General features: G+C 42.5%; 1 protein-coding gene across 3 annotated transcripts; it reads right to left on the bottom strand.

Moving 5' to 3' along the window:
* Nucleotides 1-395: 395 nt before the first annotated feature.
* On the bottom strand, nt 396-23204 carry ACOX1 (acyl-CoA oxidase 1). Of its 3 annotated transcripts, none has more exons than XM_078438138.2 (14): nt 22969-23204; nt 22518-22677; nt 10777-10937; nt 8488-8595; nt 7340-7459; nt 7080-7195; nt 6524-6693; nt 5260-5422; nt 4631-4821; nt 4191-4370; nt 3949-4054; nt 3636-3779; nt 3283-3489; nt 396-2172 (listed from the first exon to the last, which is right to left on the bottom strand). In XM_078438138.2, the coding sequence occupies exons 1-14, from the start codon at nt 23075-23077 to the stop codon at nt 2122-2124; spliced, it is 1986 nt and encodes a 661-aa protein (XP_078294264.1). In that variant the 5' UTR covers nt 23078-23204; the 3' UTR covers nt 396-2121. The 3 variants fall into 3 exon arrangements, with proteins under 3 accessions (XP_078294264.1, XP_078294265.1, XP_078294266.1); XM_078438139.2 differs by lacking the exon at nt 10777-10937 and adding an exon at nt 18202-18362; XM_078438140.2 differs by lacking the exon at nt 22969-23204 and adding an exon at nt 18202-18362 and having other exon boundaries at nt 22518-22630.
* Between the last annotated feature and the right edge of the window lie 12 nt (nt 23205-23216).

Genomic DNA, 23216 nt, shown 5'->3' on the forward strand with positions numbered 1-23216 from the left:
TCCCGTTTTGTTCTGCTACTGAACCTAATAACCTCATAAAACCGTACCTTAAAATTTCATAATTTCAGCTTATGTTTAATTACGTGGCATTCTCTTTCCCTCATGACAGTACAAATTAGAGAGGTTTTACTATATTTAGATTACAGTGAATAAAGTTCAAGACAAAAATCCCAGTGTTAGTAAAAACAGTATCAAATATCAGATTTCGCGTTTAAGTAAACTCAACGTGCAGGACTGAAGTCGGCTGTTGTGTCTACAGCTTGCTCAGACCTGCTAAGATAGATCCCAGATCAATGCAGCTGGATCAGGTCCCAACTACAGATGATCATCTGTGAACCAGGTATTTAAATTAACCACTAAGTCTGAGGCAATTTTACACGTAACAGGCTGATATTAAGCAATTTAAATCTATTTTATTTCCCAGAATCTGAACTACTGTCAAGATCTATTCCAATGAAATTAATAGACTGCTTACTTCAGTCTTACAATTCCCAAGCAGCTTTCCTGATGGAAGGATTAAGGCTTGTGTCAACAGCATTTCTGTGGGACCTGAAAATCTCATATAACTGGTTCCACTGGGATAGTTTTTATGTTGGGTCCCAAGGTAGGGAGACATTTCCCTGAATTATCCTACATTCTCAAGCCTGATTACGGAACAACTGGATTCATGAGGCAGAAGTTACAGATACAGTTAACAGGTAAAAGAAAAAACAAACACAACAAAACAAAAAATCAGCTAATGTGTTGCTTTACATTGATTTTAAGAAAAAACTTCACTAGGAGGTCCATGTTTAACTTTTAAATGCAGAGTGATTGTGTAAATTAGATTTTGGCTCAAAGGACAATGTTGCAATTCTGATCAGTCTCCTAGGAACAGACTGAAAATAAAGCCGATGTACAGTAAGAGAGAGATTCTGTGAAACTGGCATTTATCCATTAGCCATAGTTTCGATGATTATTTTGATTCGATGATTTACATCCAAAATCAGAAGCCGTGGTTTGTCAAAGGGGTTTTCTGTGCTCGCCCTGGGTGGAAGAGGTGGCCTGAGTGATGCTTCTATTTTATAATGCCAAACACTGTAACCTCCAAGCGCTGTAATAGACTATTGAAAAATCTAGATTGTTCCAGAATATCCAGTTAGTATGGACACCACAGTCACAGTGACCATACCTGAGAGAGCTCTCCCCGTACTCATTCTACTATGAAGGAACTGTGACCCCTTCTTTTCCTTTCTTAGGATCTCTTTCGGGACAGAGAAAGGGGTGGGAGAGGAAACACCACACGACCAGAGGTGCCATCAGTTGCTAGAAGTCAGATGCAGAGATGATTTTGCTTGTTGCCCTTTCCTAAGAAGTTTGGGACAAAGTGAATTGCAATGCTACTGCACAGACGATTTAGGGATCCCTCGAATGGAAGGAAGAGTAACTCCTAATTATGCGGGACAGTGATCCTATTCTAGGCCTGTGCTGAAGTCGAAGAAGTCCTCATGCTGGAAAGGTGCTACTGTGAATAGTTAGGTGGAAATACCAGGTCGGCAAAGCGGGGCAAATGGGCACGTCGCGTCAACGTGTCGGGCACAAACTCACTCACACTAAATGTCTTGATTAGTTTCTTTCCCCATATCCCTTTTCTTCAGTCCTGCTTCTTAGCCAGGGCCCATGACAGGAACGTTTAACAGAAAGGCTGGGAAGGGTTCTATGTACCCCGCTTAAAAAATACCTTTGCTTAAAAACACTTACATATCCAGTGATTAGCAATTAAGAGGTGAAAATAATTAACTACTCAGTAGTTAAATTCTACTAGTTATCAAAAGTCATGGCCTACTGGAACCAGCAGCACTACAAATGGAAGGCATGCTGCATTTCTTAAAGCTTCTTCTGATGCTCGATACGTCTCTTGCAGTGTTAATTGCACTTAAAACACATCTGTTTTTCTCATTTAATCTCTGAAATTTGTCCATTTTTTTTCTTCATTTATAAAAAGAGGGAAGGGCTCAATTTATCATTTGCTCTATAGCTCTCTGAATTTGATAGAGATTCCAAGCAGATTTGTGTGATGAGTATAAGGGGAGCGGAGTACAGCTGCTTTCTGGAGCAAATGAAACTTCTCATCATGACCCTTCAGAGCTTGGACTGCAGGGGCTTTAAATACTTGTGGTAAGATTCATGGACCTGCAGGGAAGGGAGAGAGAAAAAAATCACTGACAAGGAGCTGGCGATGTAAAAGAGCATACTTTTAATTGAGAAATTATCTGGACCTTATTTGGATCCTGATTTGAAAAACTAAAGGGGAAGAAAAAAACGGAGTCAATTAGAGGATTTGGACATTGATTGGGTAGTTCATGAAATTATTCTTAATTTGTTTAGGTGGGAGAATGGTTCTGTGGTTACGTTTTCAAAAAACGTATCTTTTAGAGATACCTACTGAAATGTCTATGGATACAGTTATCTGGTATCTTGGATTTGTTTCAAAATAATCCCAAGGGGAGAGGGTGGGGGGCGGGGGGGGGGGGGGCCTCAGGTGAAACACATTGGCCATGAGTGTGTCACTGAAGTGTGACAAAGGGTCCACAGGGGTGTACATGTATTCTGTTTTTTGTATTTGTTTGGAAATTTTCAGTTAGTTATTAAAAACGCGGGGCGCCTGGGTGGCGCAGTCGGTTAAGCGTCCGACTTCAGCCAGGTCACGATCTCGCGGTCTGTGAGTTCGAGCCCCGCGTCAGGCTCTGGGCTGATGGCTCGGAGCCTGGAGCCTGTTTCCGATTCTGTGTCTCCCACTCTCTCTGCCCCTCCCCCGTTCATGCTCTGTCTCTCTCTGTCCCAAGAATAAAAATAAAAAACGTTGAAAAAAAAAAAAAAAACACAAAAACAAAAACTCACGGAAATTAAAAACCTGCATACTGTGGGGACGACCCAGTTCCTTTCTGGATCTGTTACTCAAACAAAGTGACTGTCTAAGTGGCCACAGGAGTTTCCAAAGCTTTCACACAGGTGAGTCACTCTGAGGTCTTTCCTGCCTTAACATTTTTTTTAAATTTATTTTTAATGCTTATTTATTTTGAGAAAGAGAGAATGCGTGAGCTGGGGAGGGGCAGAGAGAGAGGGAAAGAATCCCAGGCAGGCTCCATTCTGACAGCAGAGAGCCCGATGTGGGGCTCAAACTCATGACCTGAGCTGAAATCAAGAGCCGGAAGCTTAACGGACTGAGCCACCCAGGTGCCTCTCCTGCCTTAATATTTAAATGAGGAGTTTCAAAAGGTGAAAAAACATTGTTTTTGGTACCTCTGCTTTGTTCAGTGGGGACTTCTTGGCCCACTCAAATAAGTTTTCATACACGTTCCCATCATAACGGCCGAGCACAGAGCCGAGTGTCACATCCTGAAAGTCAAAAGCATCGACCAAAGCAACAGCATCTGGGCGAATCACAGTCAGCAGCTCCTTAATGCGCTGATTTACTTGGGTAATTTGAGACTCCGTCATGATGCCTCCCTAAGAGGAACGGAACAGGCAAACGTTTAGACATATATTCACGTATGCCGACAGATATTCACATATACATGCACATACGCAACTGTAAAGTAGACCACGACTATTTTTCCAGCAAAGAAAAGGACTTAAATTCAGCAAACACTGACCTGCAGAAAGTCCCCTGCCTTTTGACTGACTCCATACAGGCAGTACAAGAGACATAAATTCTTCAAGACAGTGTGGATGGACTTATCTTGGATTTTGAGGAGTTTTTCTGAAAAGAGCTTAACTACCACATAGTGGCAATGTGCCTAGATAAAAACACACCAGAAGGAGAGAACCTTTGAAAAAGATTCAATGCACAGCAATGAGGGTTCTGCACTAAGAAAACGGGGTGGAATTGGGTGGGGTGAAGAATGGAGAGAGAGACAGGAAGGAGACAGGGAGGGAGGGAGGGGGGAAGGGAGCATGACCACCGACCTCGCTTGCTCGAACAAGGTCAATGGAAGTTAGATTCCATGCTACCTCCTTGCTTTCTCTGTGAATCACTTCATTTTGAAGGTTTTTTGCAGCAATTTCTACTAATCTGTTAAGAAATGAAAGAAAACTGGAGCTTGCAGGAAATGATGAGCAGTACTCAGGCTTCCTGCTCTTCCATCGGGCCCCAGCCCCCAGAGCTCCCCCCACCAGCTACCGATCCCAGCTCCTAAGGGTGGGCTCACCTGGCTGCGCGGAGTTTATAGGCTTCCGTTAGGCTGTCGGGGCTGTCGATGTCCACCACAGTCGGCCAGACCGCGACCTGCTGCGGCTGGATGCGCTGACTGGGCAGGTCATTCAAGTAGGACACCATGCCACACATCAACTTTCCTGAGTGCACCTGGTCATAACTTTTCATCAGGAACCTACAAATCACCGGTACACATGCCTTCAGTACCTACACTCTCATGACACAGAGGCAAACTCTTGCAATGACTCTAAGCTGGATGACAGGTGTTTCCTACTCACTCGTCTGACCATGAGATAAAAACAGTGGGTCAGGATGGAAGGCAAAACCACAGACTACAGGAACAAATAGAACGTGAAGAGCAAACACGGGAACAGGAACCGATGAAGATGACGCAAACATTCTCGACAGCGGCGAAATCGCAAATCAGGTTCTCACCTAGCCGTCTGCAGCATCATGACAGTGTTCTCTCCCTCAAAGGTGCAGGTGGGGGTAAAATTGACATAAATGTTTGGAAGGCCGCTGCAGTGAGAATAGCCATGCCCGCCACAAGCCATCCGACAAGCTTCGATGGCAGCATTAGTTGTCCAGGAGGTGAAAGCCTTCATCCCGGCGGCAAGGGCATGAAGCTGGAGGGGGAAAGCACAGGCCGTCAGAACGTGGGTGACGCCAGCAGTCTGGTCCGGGATGCAGCGAGGAGCACTCTTCCTCACCTAGGTGCCAGTCACTTGCAACATCACATGGCATGCGTGCGAACGGAAGCACGATCGTATCAGTGGCCTGAATTAGTGTTCCCACACTCCCTTCCAAACTGTTCTGCTTGGCAAAAAGTCACCAATTATGTTCCTTTGATTAACCAATGACCAACATAGTACAGTACTTCTGAAACTTAAAAACAAAACCCACGTATCTTCATACGTGATCCACTTTCAATTAAAAAAAAAAAATTCTTTTGGGAATATATGGATTCTTTACCAGAAATCCCAACAATTAGTTCTGTCTGGACATTATCCAACAGGCAAATGTCAAATGGGAGGGTGCCCACAAGCGAATGAGTAAACACATACCTCGGGCAGTTCACTCAGGTCCCCTTGGCCAATGTCCTCATTAATCCGATGGTAGGTCTCCTTCATGTACGCGCCGACAAACTGGAAGGCGTAGGCAGTAGCCAGGAGTGGGAAGAGTTTATACTGCTGGGTCTGAAAATCCAAAATCTGTGGTTCTGGTTCACTAAAGGATACAGAAGAAAAAGAAGTAAACACTCACATGGAACTTAACAGGTGCCAGATTCTAGTCTAAACACTTTGATATATTGCAGCGGCTATTATTTTCTCCATTATACAGAGGAGAAAACAAGAGGTGAAAAACCTGCCTGAGGTCACACAGCTAATACGTGGCAGATCCTCAATTTAAGTCTAGCTGTTTGGCTACAGAAGACCATGTTCTCAACCACCTTGTTGAACTGCCTAGGTCACAGAATTTTCTAGCTGTGAAGTTCATATCTAAGTCTTTGCAGTATGACTAAGGAAACTATCTCACAGCAACATACAAAATCAGAATCAACTTCGCAGAAGGAAAGCAATGATAAAAACATCTAACACTTAGATAGCTGAATAAACTATCTTAACCACAATACTGGAGAAGTCTCAATGAACAGAATTAAGTATCTGATGTCTAAGCAGGTCAGCTCTTACTGATTTCTTTATTCCTTCTGTAAGAGTTAAATAAAAAAGCTTATCGGGGGGGGGGGGGGGCGGTGCCTGGGTGGCTCAGTCGGTTGAGTGGACGTCCAACTTCAGCTCAGGTCATGCTCTCACGGTTCGTGACTTCGAGCCCTGTGTCGGGCCCTGTGCTGATGGCTCAGAGCCTGGAGGCTGCTTCGGATTCTGTGTCTCCCTCTCTTTCTGCCCTCCCCTGCTAGCACTCTGTCTCTCTGTCTCTCAAACATGAATAAATGTTAAAAAAAAAAAGGTTATCGGGGAGTCACGTTCAAGTGAAAGGCAGCAGTAAGAACTGTGGCCGGGAACACAAGAGGGAATCAAGTTTCACGCCACTTTCACCAAACCCAATTCATAGTTGTTAGTAGCAATTAAGGATTTTCAAATTGCCTTCAGTGTTCTAAACATTTCAATTGCAGAGCTCAGGTAATATCACTGTTTTTCTTAGAAGGCTAAAAATAACGTGCCCACTCTCATCTTTCCACTTAAGATCCGGCACGCCGCCATCTTAGCTAATTTTGCATAGCCAGTGAGTATTCTCTGGATCACATTTGAAAATTCTGGTATGTGAATGGGGTCAAAGGTAGGTCTTCGGCACCGATGCCACCCTTACCCTGGCTTGAGCTCAGACTGGTGCCTCACAGCGCTGTATCTGATGGCGATGGTGCAAGCCTTGGATAGAGACCGAGCGGCTTCTCCTACGAGGAAGGACCTGACAAACACCATGGTCCCGTAGGTCAGCTTGTTACTCACGGGCTTCACGTACGTGCCATCAGGCTTCACCTGGACAAAGAACACGGGACTGATGCTTCCTTCTGTTAAACCCAACTGGCAGGTGGGGCTTGTGATTCTCCAAGTTTGGTCCCCAGAGTGGCGGCATCTCCTGGGAACTTGCTTGAAATACAAAATCTCAGTCCCCATCCTGATCTACTTTAAACAGCCCTCCAGGTGATTCCGACACATGCTGAAGTCTGAGACCCGCTGGTTTAGCAAACTAGAATATGCTCTTCATACCCGCCAACTGCTTTTGATTTCATGGTCATTAATAAAAGAAGCATTGGGAATAAAACTCTATTATTCCCTTCTAAAAGAACAGACCCTTCTAACCCCGTGGTTATCAACAGCGGCTGAAACCCCAATGTTTGACACGTCTGCTCCTCTAAATATACCTGGGCATACTTCATCAGCATGTTTTCTCTGGGAATACGATAATTGTCCATCTTCAGGTAGCCATTATCCATCTCATCATAGCCAAATTTGGGGCCGATATCGCCAACAGTAATACCTACCACAGAAGAAAGGAAAGTCACCAGATGTTTGCGCTCTGCGATTCCTGGCTGGCACTGGCCTCTTCAGCTGTGTTCTACTTTCTGCAGAAGAAAGTGATCGGTTTAGCTCTTTACCTCAACATCAGATGAACAGTTCTAACCTGGCAAAGGCTTATGGGTCCCAATTTCACGAATCGGTACGATGAAGGCATGTAATCCGTAGCACTTGCCCTTTGTGATGAGCTGGGCAAGAACTATTGCATGATTTGAGGTCTTTCCAACTGTAACATCAAAGAGAACGAGACAGAGAAGTGAGCGCAAGCATTCTTACACTTTCAAAGGATAGAAATGGGGCGGAAAAGCCATATGTTAAACACCATAAGCCGGGAACTCTCTGGGCGTCTTATGACGGCACCATACCCAGTTTTCAGAAAGAAATCCACTTAAGCGGACAGTTATGAAAATGTATTGAATTTTGGTAAAGCAATCCTTTGTTTTACATATATGTAAAAGCTTTTATACAAATTTTATTGAGATGTTATTAACCTATCATATTTATAAGTTTAAGGTGTACAGCCTCTTGGTTTGATAGTAATCCTCCATTTTAAAAAGACTTTGCTTTCTTTTCTACTTTTTTCTCATTTGTTTACATAAAAAAATTTTTTTTTAAGATAACCATAAGACCACTATTCATTTCCTTTTTCTCTCTTACGGAACTGCTTTCCAGAACAGTGGCCACTAGCCACATGGGGCTCTTTACATTTAAATTAATTATAACCAAGCAGGGAATACTAAGTTACTTTAAATGATGACCAAGGAAACTGAGCTAACAATAGGAATGTTGGGAAGAGGGGCGCCTGGGCGGCTCAGTTGGTTGGGCAACTGACTTCAGCTCAGGTCATGATCTCACTGTCCGTGAGTTCGAGACCCGCGTTGGGCTCTGTGCTGACAGCTCAGAGCCTGGAGCCTGCTTTGGATTCCATGTCTCCCTCTCTCTCCCCCTTCCCTGCTCATGCTCTGTCTCTTGATAATAAATAAACGTTAAAAAAAAAAAAATTACAAAAAAAAAAAAAGGAATGTTGGGAAGAAAAATTAAGAAAAGAGAGTAAGAGGCTGAACTCTCTATGTTGTAAATATAGACATATCTAGAACATGCACTGTAAGAGACTGTGAAACAGCTCAGAAGAGCTTAAGACTGAAGAGTTCTCTCCAGACTTCAAAAGGATATTCTTGTACAAGCTCTACATTCTACACACAATCTTGTAATGACTCTTTGAAACATCCAAGAAACGCTAAAAACGTCACATACGTCCACCAGGCCACCACTTGATGGAGGTCACGGTAGGGCTGTTGAGAATGAACTCCTGAGTTTCAGGGTCATAAGTGGCTGTGGTTTCCAACCCTCGGAGATGAGTTCCTAAGGAAATAAGTTAAATTCACTTCGTGTAAAATAAGGGCAAAAAAAAACCAAGCACAGGGTTAAATCTCCTGCCTCCTCCTTTCAGCTCTAGAAACAGCTCAGAGAACAACAAAATCTAAAGGCAACAAAACATTTGTATATGAGCTACAAATAGCTGATAACCAAGATATGTTAATTTCCTATCTTTTTTTTTTTTTTTTTTTTTTTTTTTACAGAAAACTCTACGGGGGTGTCTGGCTGGCTCAGCTGGTGAAGCCTGTGACTCCTGATCTCAGGGTCATGAGTTCAAGCCCCACACTGGGTGTGGAGCGTACTTAACATAAAAATTAAAACAAACAAACAAACAAACTCTACACCTCAACATGGGGCTTGAATTCATAACCCCGCGATCAAGAGTCACGTGCTCCACTGTCGGAGCCAGCCAGGCATCCCCATCATTTCCTATACTTAAACCAGACAACTCCTATTAGGTTGAAAATATGTCAAGCATGTTCTGTTTCTACACTTGAATTGATTCACCTCTATGACAGTGGATTTGTAACATTATTTAAATCAAGAAAATGTAAAGGCATTTTAGAATCATATTTTCAGAAGATCACAGGATATGAACATAACAGGGAAGCTAAACGTCTCTTTAACACCTCTAAGCTTTGGTATGCCAACGTCAACTCACGTATTGTGTTTACCACACCAGTTCAACATTCTGGACTTCTCTATTTACGAAGACTAAGATAACAGGTGACAGAAAGAGACTCCAGCCAAAGTTCTTGTAAATTAAGGACTTATTTCAGAGGGATGGCTAGAATAGAAAATGAGACTTAAAAAAAAACTATAATCACTATGGGGGAAAAAGAGTCGCAGCTGTGACTTTGGATTTCTAAAGATCAAAGAATAAGGTGTGAGTTTTCCAATACCAGGCCTTTAACTTCCACCTGGCTGGTTCATTAGCGTGACAAGGAAGAGTTCCGGTTTCAGACGTTTATTGGAGATGGACAAGGGTTCATGCGTTAGATCCTAATATAAATGTGCCAAAATTCTTTGAAAACAGTTATGGAAAAATGTTCTAAGCGACACTCCCTCTAATAACACTACCCTGAAGCAAATGCTGAGGACCTTTTTACCAGACTGGTTTGATAATGACAGACCTCATTAAACACTTACGCTTTGAAACATTTAGAAACTTCCAAGTGGAGTTACAGAAACGGCCACTTTATGAGTGATCCACAACCTTCCCAAGTGTGAATCCAGGAACCAGATACTAAGACTCATTTCACCACAGAAGGTTTTTGTTTTTTTTTAACCAAAGAAGTTTTTATAGAAAAAGAAGTAATACAGTAACAGAACAGATAGTGACAAATTGTTTGCAAATGCACAGCTGAACGAAACAGTACTCCACTTTCAGTCTTGTGAAATATGACTCAGCACCAAGAGCCAAATTAGCTGTAAAATCAAGATGAAGTTGTACACACAGAAGTAGCAAGTGTGGCAAACATTCATTAGACCAGTTGTTCTGAAACCTCTAAGTAGGAGAAGAGAAGACAGAAGGAAATGAATAGCAAACACAGATACCAATTCACACCAGATAACAGGGACAGCCACCATCTCCCAGACCGACGGCCTAGAAGTGTGCCTTATCTTATTTTTGAAATAACCTTTGGCCAAACCAACTTCAGAACTTTACTGAATCAAGGCACAAAAAAAGTCAAAGTATAAAATGCTCACATTATGGTTATATAAAGCCACTCATTTCCCGGAAGCAAGTCAAAGAGCACGTGTACTATTAAGCTGTGTTTCTTCTGGAATTTGTGCAAGTTCATTAAGCTATCAGTAGCAAAGGTAATGAGAGTAATAAAGAAAAAAAGATGGGTTCCGATTCCACATGCACACAAATCCTACGTAACTCCAGTGAACTTGAAAACCCACTCAGGAAACAAATCCTTGACCTACTGAAGGGGAACCATGAAAAAGAATAATCAGCCTATCTCTGTGCTCACATAACCTTTAATTTCCACTGACCAAGGCAATGTCTACACCGAGACTTGTATACGCGAAAAGCCTGGACTCTGCAGAAAGATCACAGTAGGTGGCGATGCCATTGCTAACCTGTGGTGGGCTCTCCCTGTTTGCTAAGCTTGCAGAGTCCCACCCAACCCAGAAGGTAGACTGAATGCACCATACCATGGCCCATCTCTGTCTGGGCATAAGTGCCAATGATCTCCAAGTTCCAGGCGGGCATGAAGAAGCGCTCCTGTTGTTCCGCGGTTGCCTGGTGAAGTAAAGTAGGCAAGAACATGCCCAAGTGAAGATCCAGAGGCTCAGGCCGCCCTCGGTGCACAAAACTTCGAAGAAATACCAAGGATGGGCATTTGAGAGAAGAGTCATCAGGTGTGAGAGAATCAGCAATGTGAACAGAGTAAAGGGAAGGAGAAAAAAAAATTCTTTTAAGTATGGGTTAGCTGGGTGGACTTTGTCATGGATAGGAGCACTGCCCCTTTTTGTATTACTTTCATAAACTCTTGGCAAATTCCATTTTCCTCAATTTGGCGAGAAGTTTTTTCTTAAGCTACTCAACTCTTGGATAATTAATCTGGGTTGAGGACTGGCTTCCGATTCCAAAGCCCGTGCAGCGCAGAAATATGCGAGTCGGGCAGAGGAGTCCAGCCTTGCAATTAAATCAAAGGAAATAAAAAATGTGAAGAGGTTGTATGGAATGGAGAATTCAAGTTGTACAATGATTTACCCTGATGAGAAGGTGAGACCGGAGAACTTCGGTCTCTCAGGCCGACAATATGCTCCCCCAGATAAAGTGTCTCCTACGTGCATTTTCAAGAATGCATCCAGCTTCCAGGCTGGAGTGCTTTGTGCTGGCCCATAAAACATCCAGCACAGATCCACACCCCTCACATGAATCTGCTAATTTCATTCAGATTCATCACAAATATCCAGCCAGGCCCTACTGAAACAATTTAATACAAAAATGGGCAGTGCTCTGCATCTGGTAATTAAGTGCAGAAATAAAAAAAGACATGCAATTTCTAGGAAAGACCATAATAATAATAATTACAAATAACAGATTCATGCATTACAGGGCGGTTAAACGTGAATTATCACTAATGATAATAAACATCTTAGGTTTAGTAATTTTGAATCCACTTTAAAAAAATGTATTTCATTTATTGTTTTTTTTAAGTAGGCTCCACACCCAGCGTGGGGCTTGAACTCATGGCACTGAGATCAAGAGTCACATGCTCTACCAACTCAGCCAGCCAAGTGCCCCCGGAGTCCACTTTCTAAAGTCATTCTTTTCCATTTAAAATCTGCAGGTGCCTTAGACTCGTGTGAATTTATTTCCAATAGGAAGTAGACTGATATGCCTCTGTTCTTGTTCCACATCGCTGGCATTCTATTTAACTTCCAGCTCTAACTTCATCAACTATATACTGCTCTTATTATTCTATTAGAAATGAACTGACACAACATTTCAGTTTTAAAATTTCTCAGTTTGGGGGCGCCTGGGTGGCGCAGTCGGTTAAGCGTCCGACTTCAGCCAGGTCACGATCTCGCGGTCCGTGAGTTCGAGCCCCGCGTCAGGCTCTGGGCTGATGGCCCGGAGCCTGGAGCCTGTTTCCGATTCTGTGTCTCCCTCTCTCTCTGCCCTTCCCCCGTTCATGCTGTGTCTCTCTCTGTCCCAAAAATAAATAAAAAAAAAAAAAAAAAAAAAAAAAAAAAAAAAAAAAACATAAAATTTCTCAGTTTGTTCCGAAAGTAAGGAGGGAAATAACCGGGGCACGCTGCCCAGGCAAGAGCCGATCAACTGTCTTCCAATCGGGTGGCTGGGCTTTCAGCTATCCGATCACATAAAAATCAAAAAACGTGCAACCGATGTGCTCATTTTACAAAGAAATTAGACTGAGGTGAGTTAAGTGCCTTCAGATCAAGAAGATAATGGCAGAGTGAGGACAAGAATCCCACCACCTAATCACATCTTCTGATTGGGGCAGTTCTTATCCAAGTGCAATGAGGGCTGAGCACAATGATGAGGACACCAGAAAACCTTGCCCAGATCAGAGCAGCCAGCCTAGGAAGCAGCAAATGGAAATCCCGTAAGATGTCAGCACTGGTGGAAAATGGGTGAAAGGTCCATGGGATCTCTCTCTGCTATTTCTGCAACTTCCTACGAATTTATCATCATTTTAAAATAAACAGTTAAAAAAATAGTGGAAATCCTCAGATAAACACATTCATGTGAGGAGAGAGAGTGCTTTCACTCACAAACAGGAATGCCACTGTCTCCAGTTTCGAAAAGGATGGGACCTAGGAAGAAAAATCAATGTACACCTAGGACGCAACAGAAGAAAACTCTTTGAACCAGGGCTGAAAACTGAGGCTTGGGACCAGCCACTTTTAGGGCTGAAAGACTACTATGCGTTACTAGAACCCAGGGCAACTGCTGGTAAAGGCAGGGCCACTCTGAAGCACCCATCAGACTCCTGGGAGGGGTCTGCATCAGGGTGCCGTATAATGGAGCAACAAATACCCAGGTTACAAAAATACACTTAGTAGGGCAGGGGTAAACTATTGTAATCAGAAACCGTTTTGAGGGGCACCTGGGTGGCTCAGTGGGTTAAGCCTCAGGTCATGATCTCACAGCTCATGAGCTCAGGCCTCACACAGGGCTCTGTGCTGACAGCTCAGAGCCTGGAGCCTACTTCAGATTCAGTGTCCTTCTCTCTGTCCCTCCCTCTCTCACTCTCTGTCTCTCCAAAATAAATAAACAAAAAAAACAAAAAAAAAAAAAAAAGAAAAAGAAACCGTTTTGAGACCAAAGAATGTTTTTAGGAGAAAAATGTCTCTCGTGACTAAGATAAGGACTATTCACAAGTGGATGAAATTTAGACACGTTGCAAGGAGAAAGTGACTGGATAGTTTTTGTTTTTATTTATTTATTTTTACTTAAATCAAGTATTTGTTGCATAAAGCTGGTTATGCACGATAAAGATTATATATTATTTTTAAATAATTTATTTTGAAATTATCAAGGACGAACATTTTGCTATGGTGAAGCGGTGCAGTCAATTCTTTTAAAACCATTAACACCTGGGGTGCCTGGGTGGCTCAGTCGGTTGAGCGTCCGACTTCGGCTCAGGTCATGATCTCACAGCTTGCGGGTTCGAGCTCCGCATCGGGCTCTGTGCTGACAGCTCGGAGCCTGGAGCCTGCTTTGAATTCTGTGTCTCCCTCTCCCTCTGCCCCTAACCCACTCATATTCTGTCTCTGTCTCTCTCAAAAATAAATAAACTTAAAAAAAAAAAAAACAGAAAAAAAAACATTAACACCAAAAGGCCTGCCCAGTATCTGCTACGTGATACTGGGCTGGAAAGGCTGGTAGCCAATGCTGAGGACAAATTATTAGACTGATAATATATAAGAAAGAAAGAACTCAAAATAGTATCTCCACGGACAGCATGATTATAATGCCAGGGAATCAACAATAAAATACCATCAATAATAAGTGAACTTAGAAAAGCTGTAGGCTATAAGGAAAAAAACCCACTGCATTATTATCCATTAGGACCATTAAAGGAGATATATCAGGAAAGAGAAAAACAATTTATAAAAGCAACAAAATGTTTAAAAATGTTTAAGTAACTTAGCTCAGGATATTAAAGATTTAATTAAGAAAAAAATATCAGGGGCACCTGGGTGGCTCCGTCGGTTAAGCGACCGACTTCGGCTCAGGTCATGATCTCACTGTCCATGAGTTCGAGCCCCGCGTCGGGCTCTGTGCTGACAGCTCAGAGCCTGGAGCCTGTTTCAGATTCTGTGTCTCCCTCTCTCTGACCCTCCCCTGTTCATGCTTTGTCTCTCTCTGTCTCAAAAATAAACGTTAAAAGAAAAAAAAATTAAAAAAAAAAAAAAAAAAGAAAAAAATATCAGCACTAATGGGATGGATAAAAGAAGATAAATAACAGAAAAGAAATTGCTAAATCCTGGTCAAGATGTCAGTCCTTTATTATAATAAAGATAATACTTCCCAAGGAAATATAAGGATTTAATGTAACACAGATTTGAAATTCCTGTAGAATATAATTTAGATTTTGACAAATTAAGATCATAATTCTCCCAGAAGTATATAATAACACCAAATATGTAGGTCTTAAAATGTAACAATAGCAGGCTTATCTTACTAGATTTTTAAATATCTTACAAAGCAATAATGAACCAGTGTATGACATTTATGAGAAAAATGGACAAATCAACGTAATATATTTTAAGGTTCCAGAAATAAATAGAAACTCATAAAAGTCTAAGAAGAACCGGAAAGAATTAACAATGGGAAAAAAAAACCCACTAGTTAATAAAACATAAAATTAGTATGGGATTCATTCATCACTCTATACCATATACAAGTCAAAGCATTAAGCATCAATCAATCAAACAAACAAAAAAAACTGTTAGAAAATAGAGAATAATTATCCAAGCTATGAGGAAAAAATTTTATACCCACTCAGAGAAGGATGCATTAAATACAGAAAGCCAAAACGTTTAACAAAACAGATGGCAATAGAAAAAAACACTGGAAGGATACTATATAACCATGTAAGATCAACACACAGATTCTATTGAATCAATACTCAGAGAAAAATGCAGTTCATACATAGGAAATGTATACAGTAAGCCAAAACATGTAATAACATCCAGGCTCACTGGCACTGGAAAATTAAAACTTCAACTCTTAGATATGAAGGTAGCAAAAGCATTTAAAGTAACCACGCTGACGGGGTGTATGGAGACACAGTATGCTAGCAAGTCCCTAAATACACTATAAAAAGGTTCTGTGTTAAACCATGAAATGGAGGCTATACAATGTTCTTTTCAATACAGTAATTCACATCTGAGAAAGATATTCTGAAGGCATAACTCCAAAGGACACAGTTTTTAATAAAGAAGTTTATATCGCTATTAAAAACAATAGCGGGGAATTAGAACAGCCCAAAAACCGCGGGAGCGTGTCTCACGAGAAGTTCAACAGGGAAGAGACTCAGAAGAAAGAGAACAGGAGACAGAGCAGTGAAAATACAAGTGGAGAAAAACTAGTGGCTTACACAATCAAGTTGACGGTCTATTTCTCGAGTTTCAAAGGAAGAAAGGTGCTTTAGTTCATATTTGAGTATTAGAGATGGGAAGGTGCAGATATAGCCCATCAATATTCCAAGATGGTAACTATGTATTATATAAGCTCTATTTTCCTGAATAACAGCAACAGAAAACAAAGCAAGGATTGCTGTAAAGTGGCCACAACTTGAAATGAACAAGTATCTGTCAAGACCAAACAGACCACCTGCTTTGTGACCCGGAGAAAAGTACGGCCAGGATGATTATCACTGGACCACGTTCCACAGACGGTCCCTTCAACGCCAGAACCCCACGGAGAGGGTGCGCCCCTCAGCCCACACCTCTGCCTTTGCTTAAGGGTACAGACCCAGAGACCAAATGTGCGTCCGGTTTTGTGCACCTACACAGACAGGTGAGTATTTAGAGGCGAGAAGACAGAAAACAGGTGATCGAGACTTCGTGCAAGGGACTGAATTTTAAGATTCTTGAGGATCCTGGGATGAGCCTGAGCAATACCATCTCCTCACTTCTCGGCAGCCACCTAGAGCTGAAAGAATCCCAAACTCGACGTGACCGCCAACTCTGTGACAATACTTTAGACAACCGTCGTCAACCAATCAACGTTCCAGAGGCTCAGGATTTCCTCCCTCTGCACAATTTGCTCTATTTCCAGTCTCTTTGATGTTGAAGGACTTCTTATTCTTACACAGTCACCGGACGCAAATGAACTGACAGCCTGGTGCTCCCGGAAAAGGACAGTAGCAGACACAGCACGACAAACACCAATATGAATGAACAAGATTCCAGCAAAGCAGCAAGACCCAATCTCACAACCCTGTTCTCTAAAATACAGAGATTAAGACAAAGCTGGTTCAAATACAAGAAAATATCCGAAAAATAAAGGCAGCAAAGGAAAGAAAACTGACAAATGCAAACTCACCCAGAACAACATAGGATCTCAGTCCGATTTCTGGGCTCCTCAAGCCGGTAAACTTCAAGTTCCCGTTTCTTCCTCTTTCAAAATTTAGGGCAAGTATACATTTACAATGTAGTTTACAGAGGCAGAAAGGTTAGACTGATATACATATCAGGCCCATTTAGCCTCAGAATAATTTGCATCTTTATGCCTCCTATAAATAGCACCACTGTAAGTCAAATTCCACAATGATGCATACAGAAACAAAACAAAATAAAGGGCTCTGTACCACAAAACTATTTCAAGATTACAAAACTCTCCCTTTCTCTCCACCACCTCCCCCCACCAGGATGACCGTAAGAGTGTTACATTCCTGCCCTTAGGCAGGTTGCTTTAGTGTTGGCCATCCCCGGAGCTCAAGTCCTGGGTGTCTTGGCCGGGTGTTCGTAAGACAACATCACTACAGAACCTGCAGCTCTCACGGGGATCATGATAAAGAACATCTTAAACCATTTCACAAATCAAAAAGCACCAAATCAAACACAAAAATGAAGTTTTCAGGGTATCTCCGTCCCTTCCTCTTTTCCTTATTTACATAATGGAAGCATTATGGTAATTAAGGAATGAGACTGGGCAGCTCAAATTCAAAACCCCCAAACCTGCCAATGGCCTTGTCTATGAAAACAAACCTCTTTCACCTTAAGACCAAGCACAAAACTTTTTTGAGTAGGGCATTTATGAACAATTTAACCAATGACTGACAATACAAAGTTCAAAAACACGTAAAAGGAAAAGATATAATAAAAAGACTACTGTAGTCGGGGCGCCTGGGTGGCTCATTCGGTTGAGCGTCAGACTTCGACTCAGGTCACAGTTCGTGAGTTCGAGCCCCACATCCGGCTCTGTGCTGACAGCTCGAAGCCTGGAGCCTGCCTCGGATTCTTGAGTCTCCCTCTCTCTCTGACCCTCCCCTGCTTGCATTCTGTCTCTCTCAAAAGTAAATAAACATTAAAAAAAAAAAAAAAAGAAAAGAAAGAAAGAAAGACTACTGTAGTCAAATGCAGAGAATCCTGAAACTTTCCCCAAACTGCCTTACAGCCCAGCTAGCAGGCAATGGAAGAAAGATTAAGACACTTAAATGCTCCAACCCTCTGCCCCGCCCAGAAAATCAGCATCTTCAGCTTCATTAAAGCAGAGAGGCAACTTCCAGATGTTCCTGAGCCATTAACACTCACAAGAATTTCCAACAAAGTCATCTGTATAATAGACACCAACACAATTTTGCCACGTTTCAATCCTATCTTTCCAAACTGCTCAACAGTCATTAAAATGGGGTACACGTGAAGCAGGGGTAAAAAGGCTTTCAGAAGGAACAGTGGAGGATGAGAGTCCTGGGCACGTTTATGGGGAAATGACCTATGAGAAAACAAGAAGCTGGATTTTATTTAAGGTCTGACATCTGAAAGACCAAATCCCAAAAGGGCAGCAGCAGGAAAAGACGAACACCAGGGGTCATTTGTCAATTTAAGTCCTGAGGTGGGTTACCCACGGACCCTCAAATATGGACTAACCGTGGCCCATTTCCGTCTGGGCGTAGGTGCCAATTATCTCCAATCCTTTGCAGGAGAGCAGCCATTTCTCTTGCTGAGCAGTGGTGCCCTGATTCAGCAAGGTGGGAATAAACATGGAGTAATTGAGGCTCACAGGTTCCACAAAATTGACCAAATGTATTCTACAGGAGAGAAAAGAAAAGGGATCTCAGCCTTACTCTAGAAACTGCATTCTACTACCCATTCTTGTCAGACAGCCATGGCCCTCAGGGACTGAGGTTAGGACAATTTGAAGCCTTCTCTCAAGAAATTAAATCAGAAGTTTACCATTTCCCAGCAAAAAGGCCAAATCCAGTGGTATCTACTGCCTCCCCCTCAAGTCATTTCAGGGCCAGAAATCCTCTTTAATTCTACACTTCATCCAGGAAGCAAATTCTACCCATGTTTTATAGCTTAGAAACCCCTGTGTTTTTTTGTTTTGTTTTGTTGGTGTCATTTGTTGGTTTGATCGGTTGGATTCTTTGGAGTGTGTTTATTTTCAGATTTTACTTGTTCTGAAAATCAGAAGGAACCCCATACGACATTTATTTGTAGGACTGTTAACAAAAACAACTAAATAGTTTAATCTTTCCCTAGATAAATAAAGCAAACGTCTAGGATAGTAAATATATACTATACCCCAGGGCCAAACCACAGATCTCTAAAAGTCTTCCGAGTTTACAGATGGGTAAGTAGGTAATGTGAGAATGTTAAATGTTTACTGCTGATGATCTTTGATAACCACTCCAGATGAAAGGAATTCCAATCATACTAAAATTCAGCCTTCAACTATTTTCTCATAAAACAGAATCTGTGGGTACACCCGAGTGGCTTAGTCGGTTGGGGATCTGACTCTTGATTTCGGCTCAGGTCACGATCTCACAGTCATGAGATTGAGGCCCTCGTTGGCTCCCCGATGATGCCTGCGTGAGATCCTCTCTCCCTCTCTGTCCCTCCCCTGCTTGTGCACCTGCACGCTGTCTCAAATAAAATAAATAACAAAACAAACTGTGCAATAGTCAAAATACAATTTACATACGCTAGTCAGCTTGGTTATGCCATTAAAGATTTTACCGGGGTCTATTTTGCTCTACCTACCTACCTACCTACCTACCTATGTTAAAGGACAAAACAAGTGTCACCTAACTGCTTTTCACAACTCTGCAAGGAATGAATAGGAAGCAGTGTCACCGGTTTATCTTGGTCTGTCCAATGAGGACAGCGTGAATTAAAAGAAAGAGGGAGAAGGCTGTCAGTTCACTTCTGGGGATTGAATCCCAGCCCCACCGCCTTTAGGTTGGAAGATCACCTTTAAGGGTGCTGTGGACAAGCTGAAACATCTAAGGAGTGCCTGGATCCGAGAAACATCAAAAATGCCCTTTTAACCCAGAGATTCTAGACTTTTTACACCAGTGTCAAATGTCATTAAACTAAGTGGAGAACAAGAGGAAAAAGGAGGGGTATGAATAGAAGAAGTGAATTGAGTTAGCTTCTCAGTAACTTGGATTAACAGGAGTTTCCTGCTGCTGGACTGTAGAGAAGCAACACCCCGCCTCACTGAAGTGAGGGTCAAAAGCCTGAGGAGGTGGATAAATGTAGAAATTGTTCTCTCAAAGGTAAGAGCACCACCGCATTCCTTAACAATCATATTTTCCTAAAAGAGGAAACAGACTTAGGAGAGTTTCTGAGAAATAGAAGCAGTAATTTAGGTGCTAAAAATGGTGGCAAGATAAGACACTCCTATTCCTTGGAGGGAAGTGAGGAGCTGTGGGTTTATAAAATGACGATACTGACACAATATAATTCTGGGAAACTCAGAGAGAAAAATACGTGACACAAAACAGACTGCCCAATGTTTATGTTAATAAACATAGTGAGATTCTTTTGAAGATACTCGAAAACCAACTCATGAACAAAATCCCAGTGCTTGTTTTTCAATTGTTTAATTCCCCCTGAAAATGCTTTTCAAGGAATCAGCTGTAAAACCTAAAGAGAGTAACAGATACCACGGCTGATCTTCATCAGAATTTTAAACAGTCTTAAGACCGTTTTAGTTTTCATAGTAAACAGGACAGTTAATAGACAAAATTACAGGAGAGTAGATTAGGAAAACAACTTTTACATTCCCCAAACAGCAAGGTTTTTACCCCGAAGACTGGAGAGCACATTTCTTTTATTGCTCGAGTTGAGAAATCTCAGTATTTTACTAATATTCCATCAACTTTAAAATATTCCCATATGTGAATTTTATTTTGAGATAGGAGAAATAATTGTAAAGAAACTAGTAAATGCTCAAAATCTCCAGAAAGAGAAATATTACTGTATTTCATCAGTTCTAGCATGTAGTAAGTCAGGTGTATCTCACAACTAACAGGATGTCATAGTTAACTGGCTGCATTTCTTTTTTCTTAGCGCTACGTGAAACATGCGTGTTAGTTACAATGGATGGCAGGTTGAAACTCAATGGCATTCAGTAACTGCCAAAACTGATTTTCAATCCCCTTTTCTCGCAGAAGTTGATCTCCCTGTCCTGTCCTAGAACCACTGGAAGGATATCAAAAGGTGGGTTAAATTTTGTACTCTACATTCCCTAAACAGCAAGGTCTATATCGTGAAAAACGATAGACGAAACTGGTTTGTGTCCTCTGCTCTTTAACCCACATAAAGGAATTTGTTCTACTTCATTGTGACTTCACTCCACTCTGGTTACACCACTGATTATGAAATCTCCTAACCAACTCTGAAACACATAGCATCAACCATTTAAAACCAAAATGAAACAAACCTCTTCTTTTGGGTCGTTTCAAAAAAGAATAAAACCTTACTAAATTCTTAAATTTTACATAAAACCCAATTCAGGTAATTCAGACACATAGCCATCTAGGAGTTACTCAACCTCAATACTCCCACAGCCATGATGAGTTACAAACTTCAAAAGTGAAAAAAGAACATTTGGAAGCGAGTAAGTACTCTGATTTGGACTACCAAAAATAAACAAATCCTAACTTTATGACTAAAATGGAAAGGAGTTCTCAGGCAGTCCTAAGGGCCAGAGTAAATGATTCCATCCTCCACAATAATAACCAGGTCAGACTGAAAATAATTAGACACCGAACATATTAGAGGCAGTAGAATAAGGGAGCATTTATATTAGTACATAAACGCAGAACTTGTAACATGTTCCATTCTTCTTAGCTCTTGAATATACACCATTCCCGTCACTTAATCTTTACTGATAGAAAATACTGGAATCCTTCTAAAATGTGGAAACCTAAAAAACGAAGTGCCCAGGAATAAACAAGAAGCATAAGAGAGGGTACAAGCCAAAGAAAGGACCTTGTGCTAAGGTCATGTAATTATAGTGTTTATTTAGATAAAGGCAAAAAAAAAAAAAAAAAAAAAAGTGCTTGTTTCTAATTAAAAAACAAAACACAACAAAAAACAGACGATCTGGAAAAAGTACATACTCTTTTCAGCATAAGGACCAAGGCATTTTGAGGTCTCCTATGCCCAAGAGCCATTTAAATCACACTGCCACCAGATTTAAGAATGCTGGGTTCTTAGAATGCTTTATATTCAATTCTGAAATCTTCATCCAACCCACATTTTCCATTATTTTCAACTCAACATCTACACTCTCATACGGAAAGACAATCTGCTATCGCTCCAAGATACTGTTTGGTCTTGCAACTAAAATTTGTCCCAGGGTGGGGGCGCCTGAGTGGCTCAGCTGTCTGACTTCTGCTCAGGTCATGATCTCGAGGTTCGTGGGTTGGAGCCCTTTTGTCCGGCTCTGTGCTGACAGCTCAGAGTCCGGAACCTGCTTCTGATTCTGTGCCTCCCTCTCTCCCTGCCCCTCCCTGCTTGCACTCTCTCTCTCTCTCTCTCTCAAAAATAAATAACCATTAAAAAAAAATTTTTTTAATCATTCCAAATCCTGCCTCTAAATTTAACAAGCCTCCTTCTTACAAAGAGCAAAGTCATTTTGCAAGCAACTCAAATCACTCCAAGTTGAGATGTCTGAACCAAACAAATGGGTACTGATTCTTAAGAAGGGGAAAAAAAACCCCAAACCCTGCAGCATCTCCATTCATTATCGGCCTTCTACAAACGTCATCCTTTTAAAGGGCTTCCAGTACAAAAGCAGACACTGTTTTTCACACACGTAACTTTAAAGTGGAGTGAAAATATGCAATTTGTCTTGAAACACCAAGTCCGATGGAAAAGGAAGCCACAGGCTGCGGGTTTAAATGTGAAGTTTGGGCTTGGGCACTTCATCTATGGGAAGGCATACCTACTTTTTAAACCACACGATTTCTTCAGGGTCTGCGATGCCAAACTCCCTCATCTTCTTCACCATGCTGGCGCTCTTCTTAACAGCCACCTCGTAACGCTGGCTGCGACTGAGGAAGTTCAAGTCCTCATGCTGGAAGTCTGGGTCATTCAGAATCAGGTTCTCTGCAAGGGAGTTAAAGGGCATCGAGAGGAAGACAGAAATTCAGGGCGCCGTGACCCCTTGAGTCCCAGCAGCTTTCAGGGTGCGGGCACAGGTCCCCTCTCGGGATGGACGACATCCGTCACTCAGCCCCGGGGGGCCCCAGGGAGTGGGGGTCCCGGCTCCCCCACAGCTGAGCCCCGCGCGGCTCAGGCGCTGCGGCCTACTCTCCACAGCGCCCCCCCACGACTCCTCATCGAGGGAATCTCGAGCCGCGCTCGGGCAAGGAGGGAGGCCTCGTCTGCCGCCCTCACCGATCTCTCGGCGGCGCCGGGTGTTCTCGGGGCTGCCGTCCAAGACGTGCGTGAGCAGCTCCGGGTTGAAGCTGGCGGCTTCCCGCTCCCTGCGAAGATCCTGGTTCATGGTGGCGACCGGCAGCGGCGGTGGCAGCAGAAGCCAAGGTGGCGGCGGCGACAGCGACGACGGGTGTCCACGGCTCCAGCGCGGGCCCGGCCCTAAGAGCCGCCCCGGGACGGCGCGAGACCCCGCCCCCGCTCGCCTC

This window comes from Panthera onca, chromosome E1 (assembly GCF_046562875.1).
Source record: "Panthera onca isolate mPanOnc1 chromosome E1, mPanOnc1 haplotype 2, whole genome shotgun sequence".
In the NCBI taxonomy this organism is placed as follows: Eukaryota; Metazoa; Chordata; class Mammalia; order Carnivora; family Felidae; genus Panthera; species Panthera onca.

What these genes read in the sequence shown, in the direction of transcription:
- ACOX1 (XM_078438138.2), bottom strand. Translation starts at nt 23,077, where the DNA reads ATGAACCAGGATCTTCGCAGGGAGCGGGAAGCCGCCAGCTTCAACCCG. An exon ending in ATGATGCTGCAGACGGCTAG is followed by an intron (nt 4,371 to 4,630) that starts GTGAGAACCTGA and finishes GGTGATTTGTAG; the next exon opens with GTTCCTGATGAAAAGTTATG. An exon ending in TATAAACTCCGCGCAGCCAG is followed by an intron (nt 4,055 to 4,190) that starts GTGAGCCCACCC and finishes ATTTCTTAACAG; the next exon opens with ATTAGTAGAAATTGCTGCAA.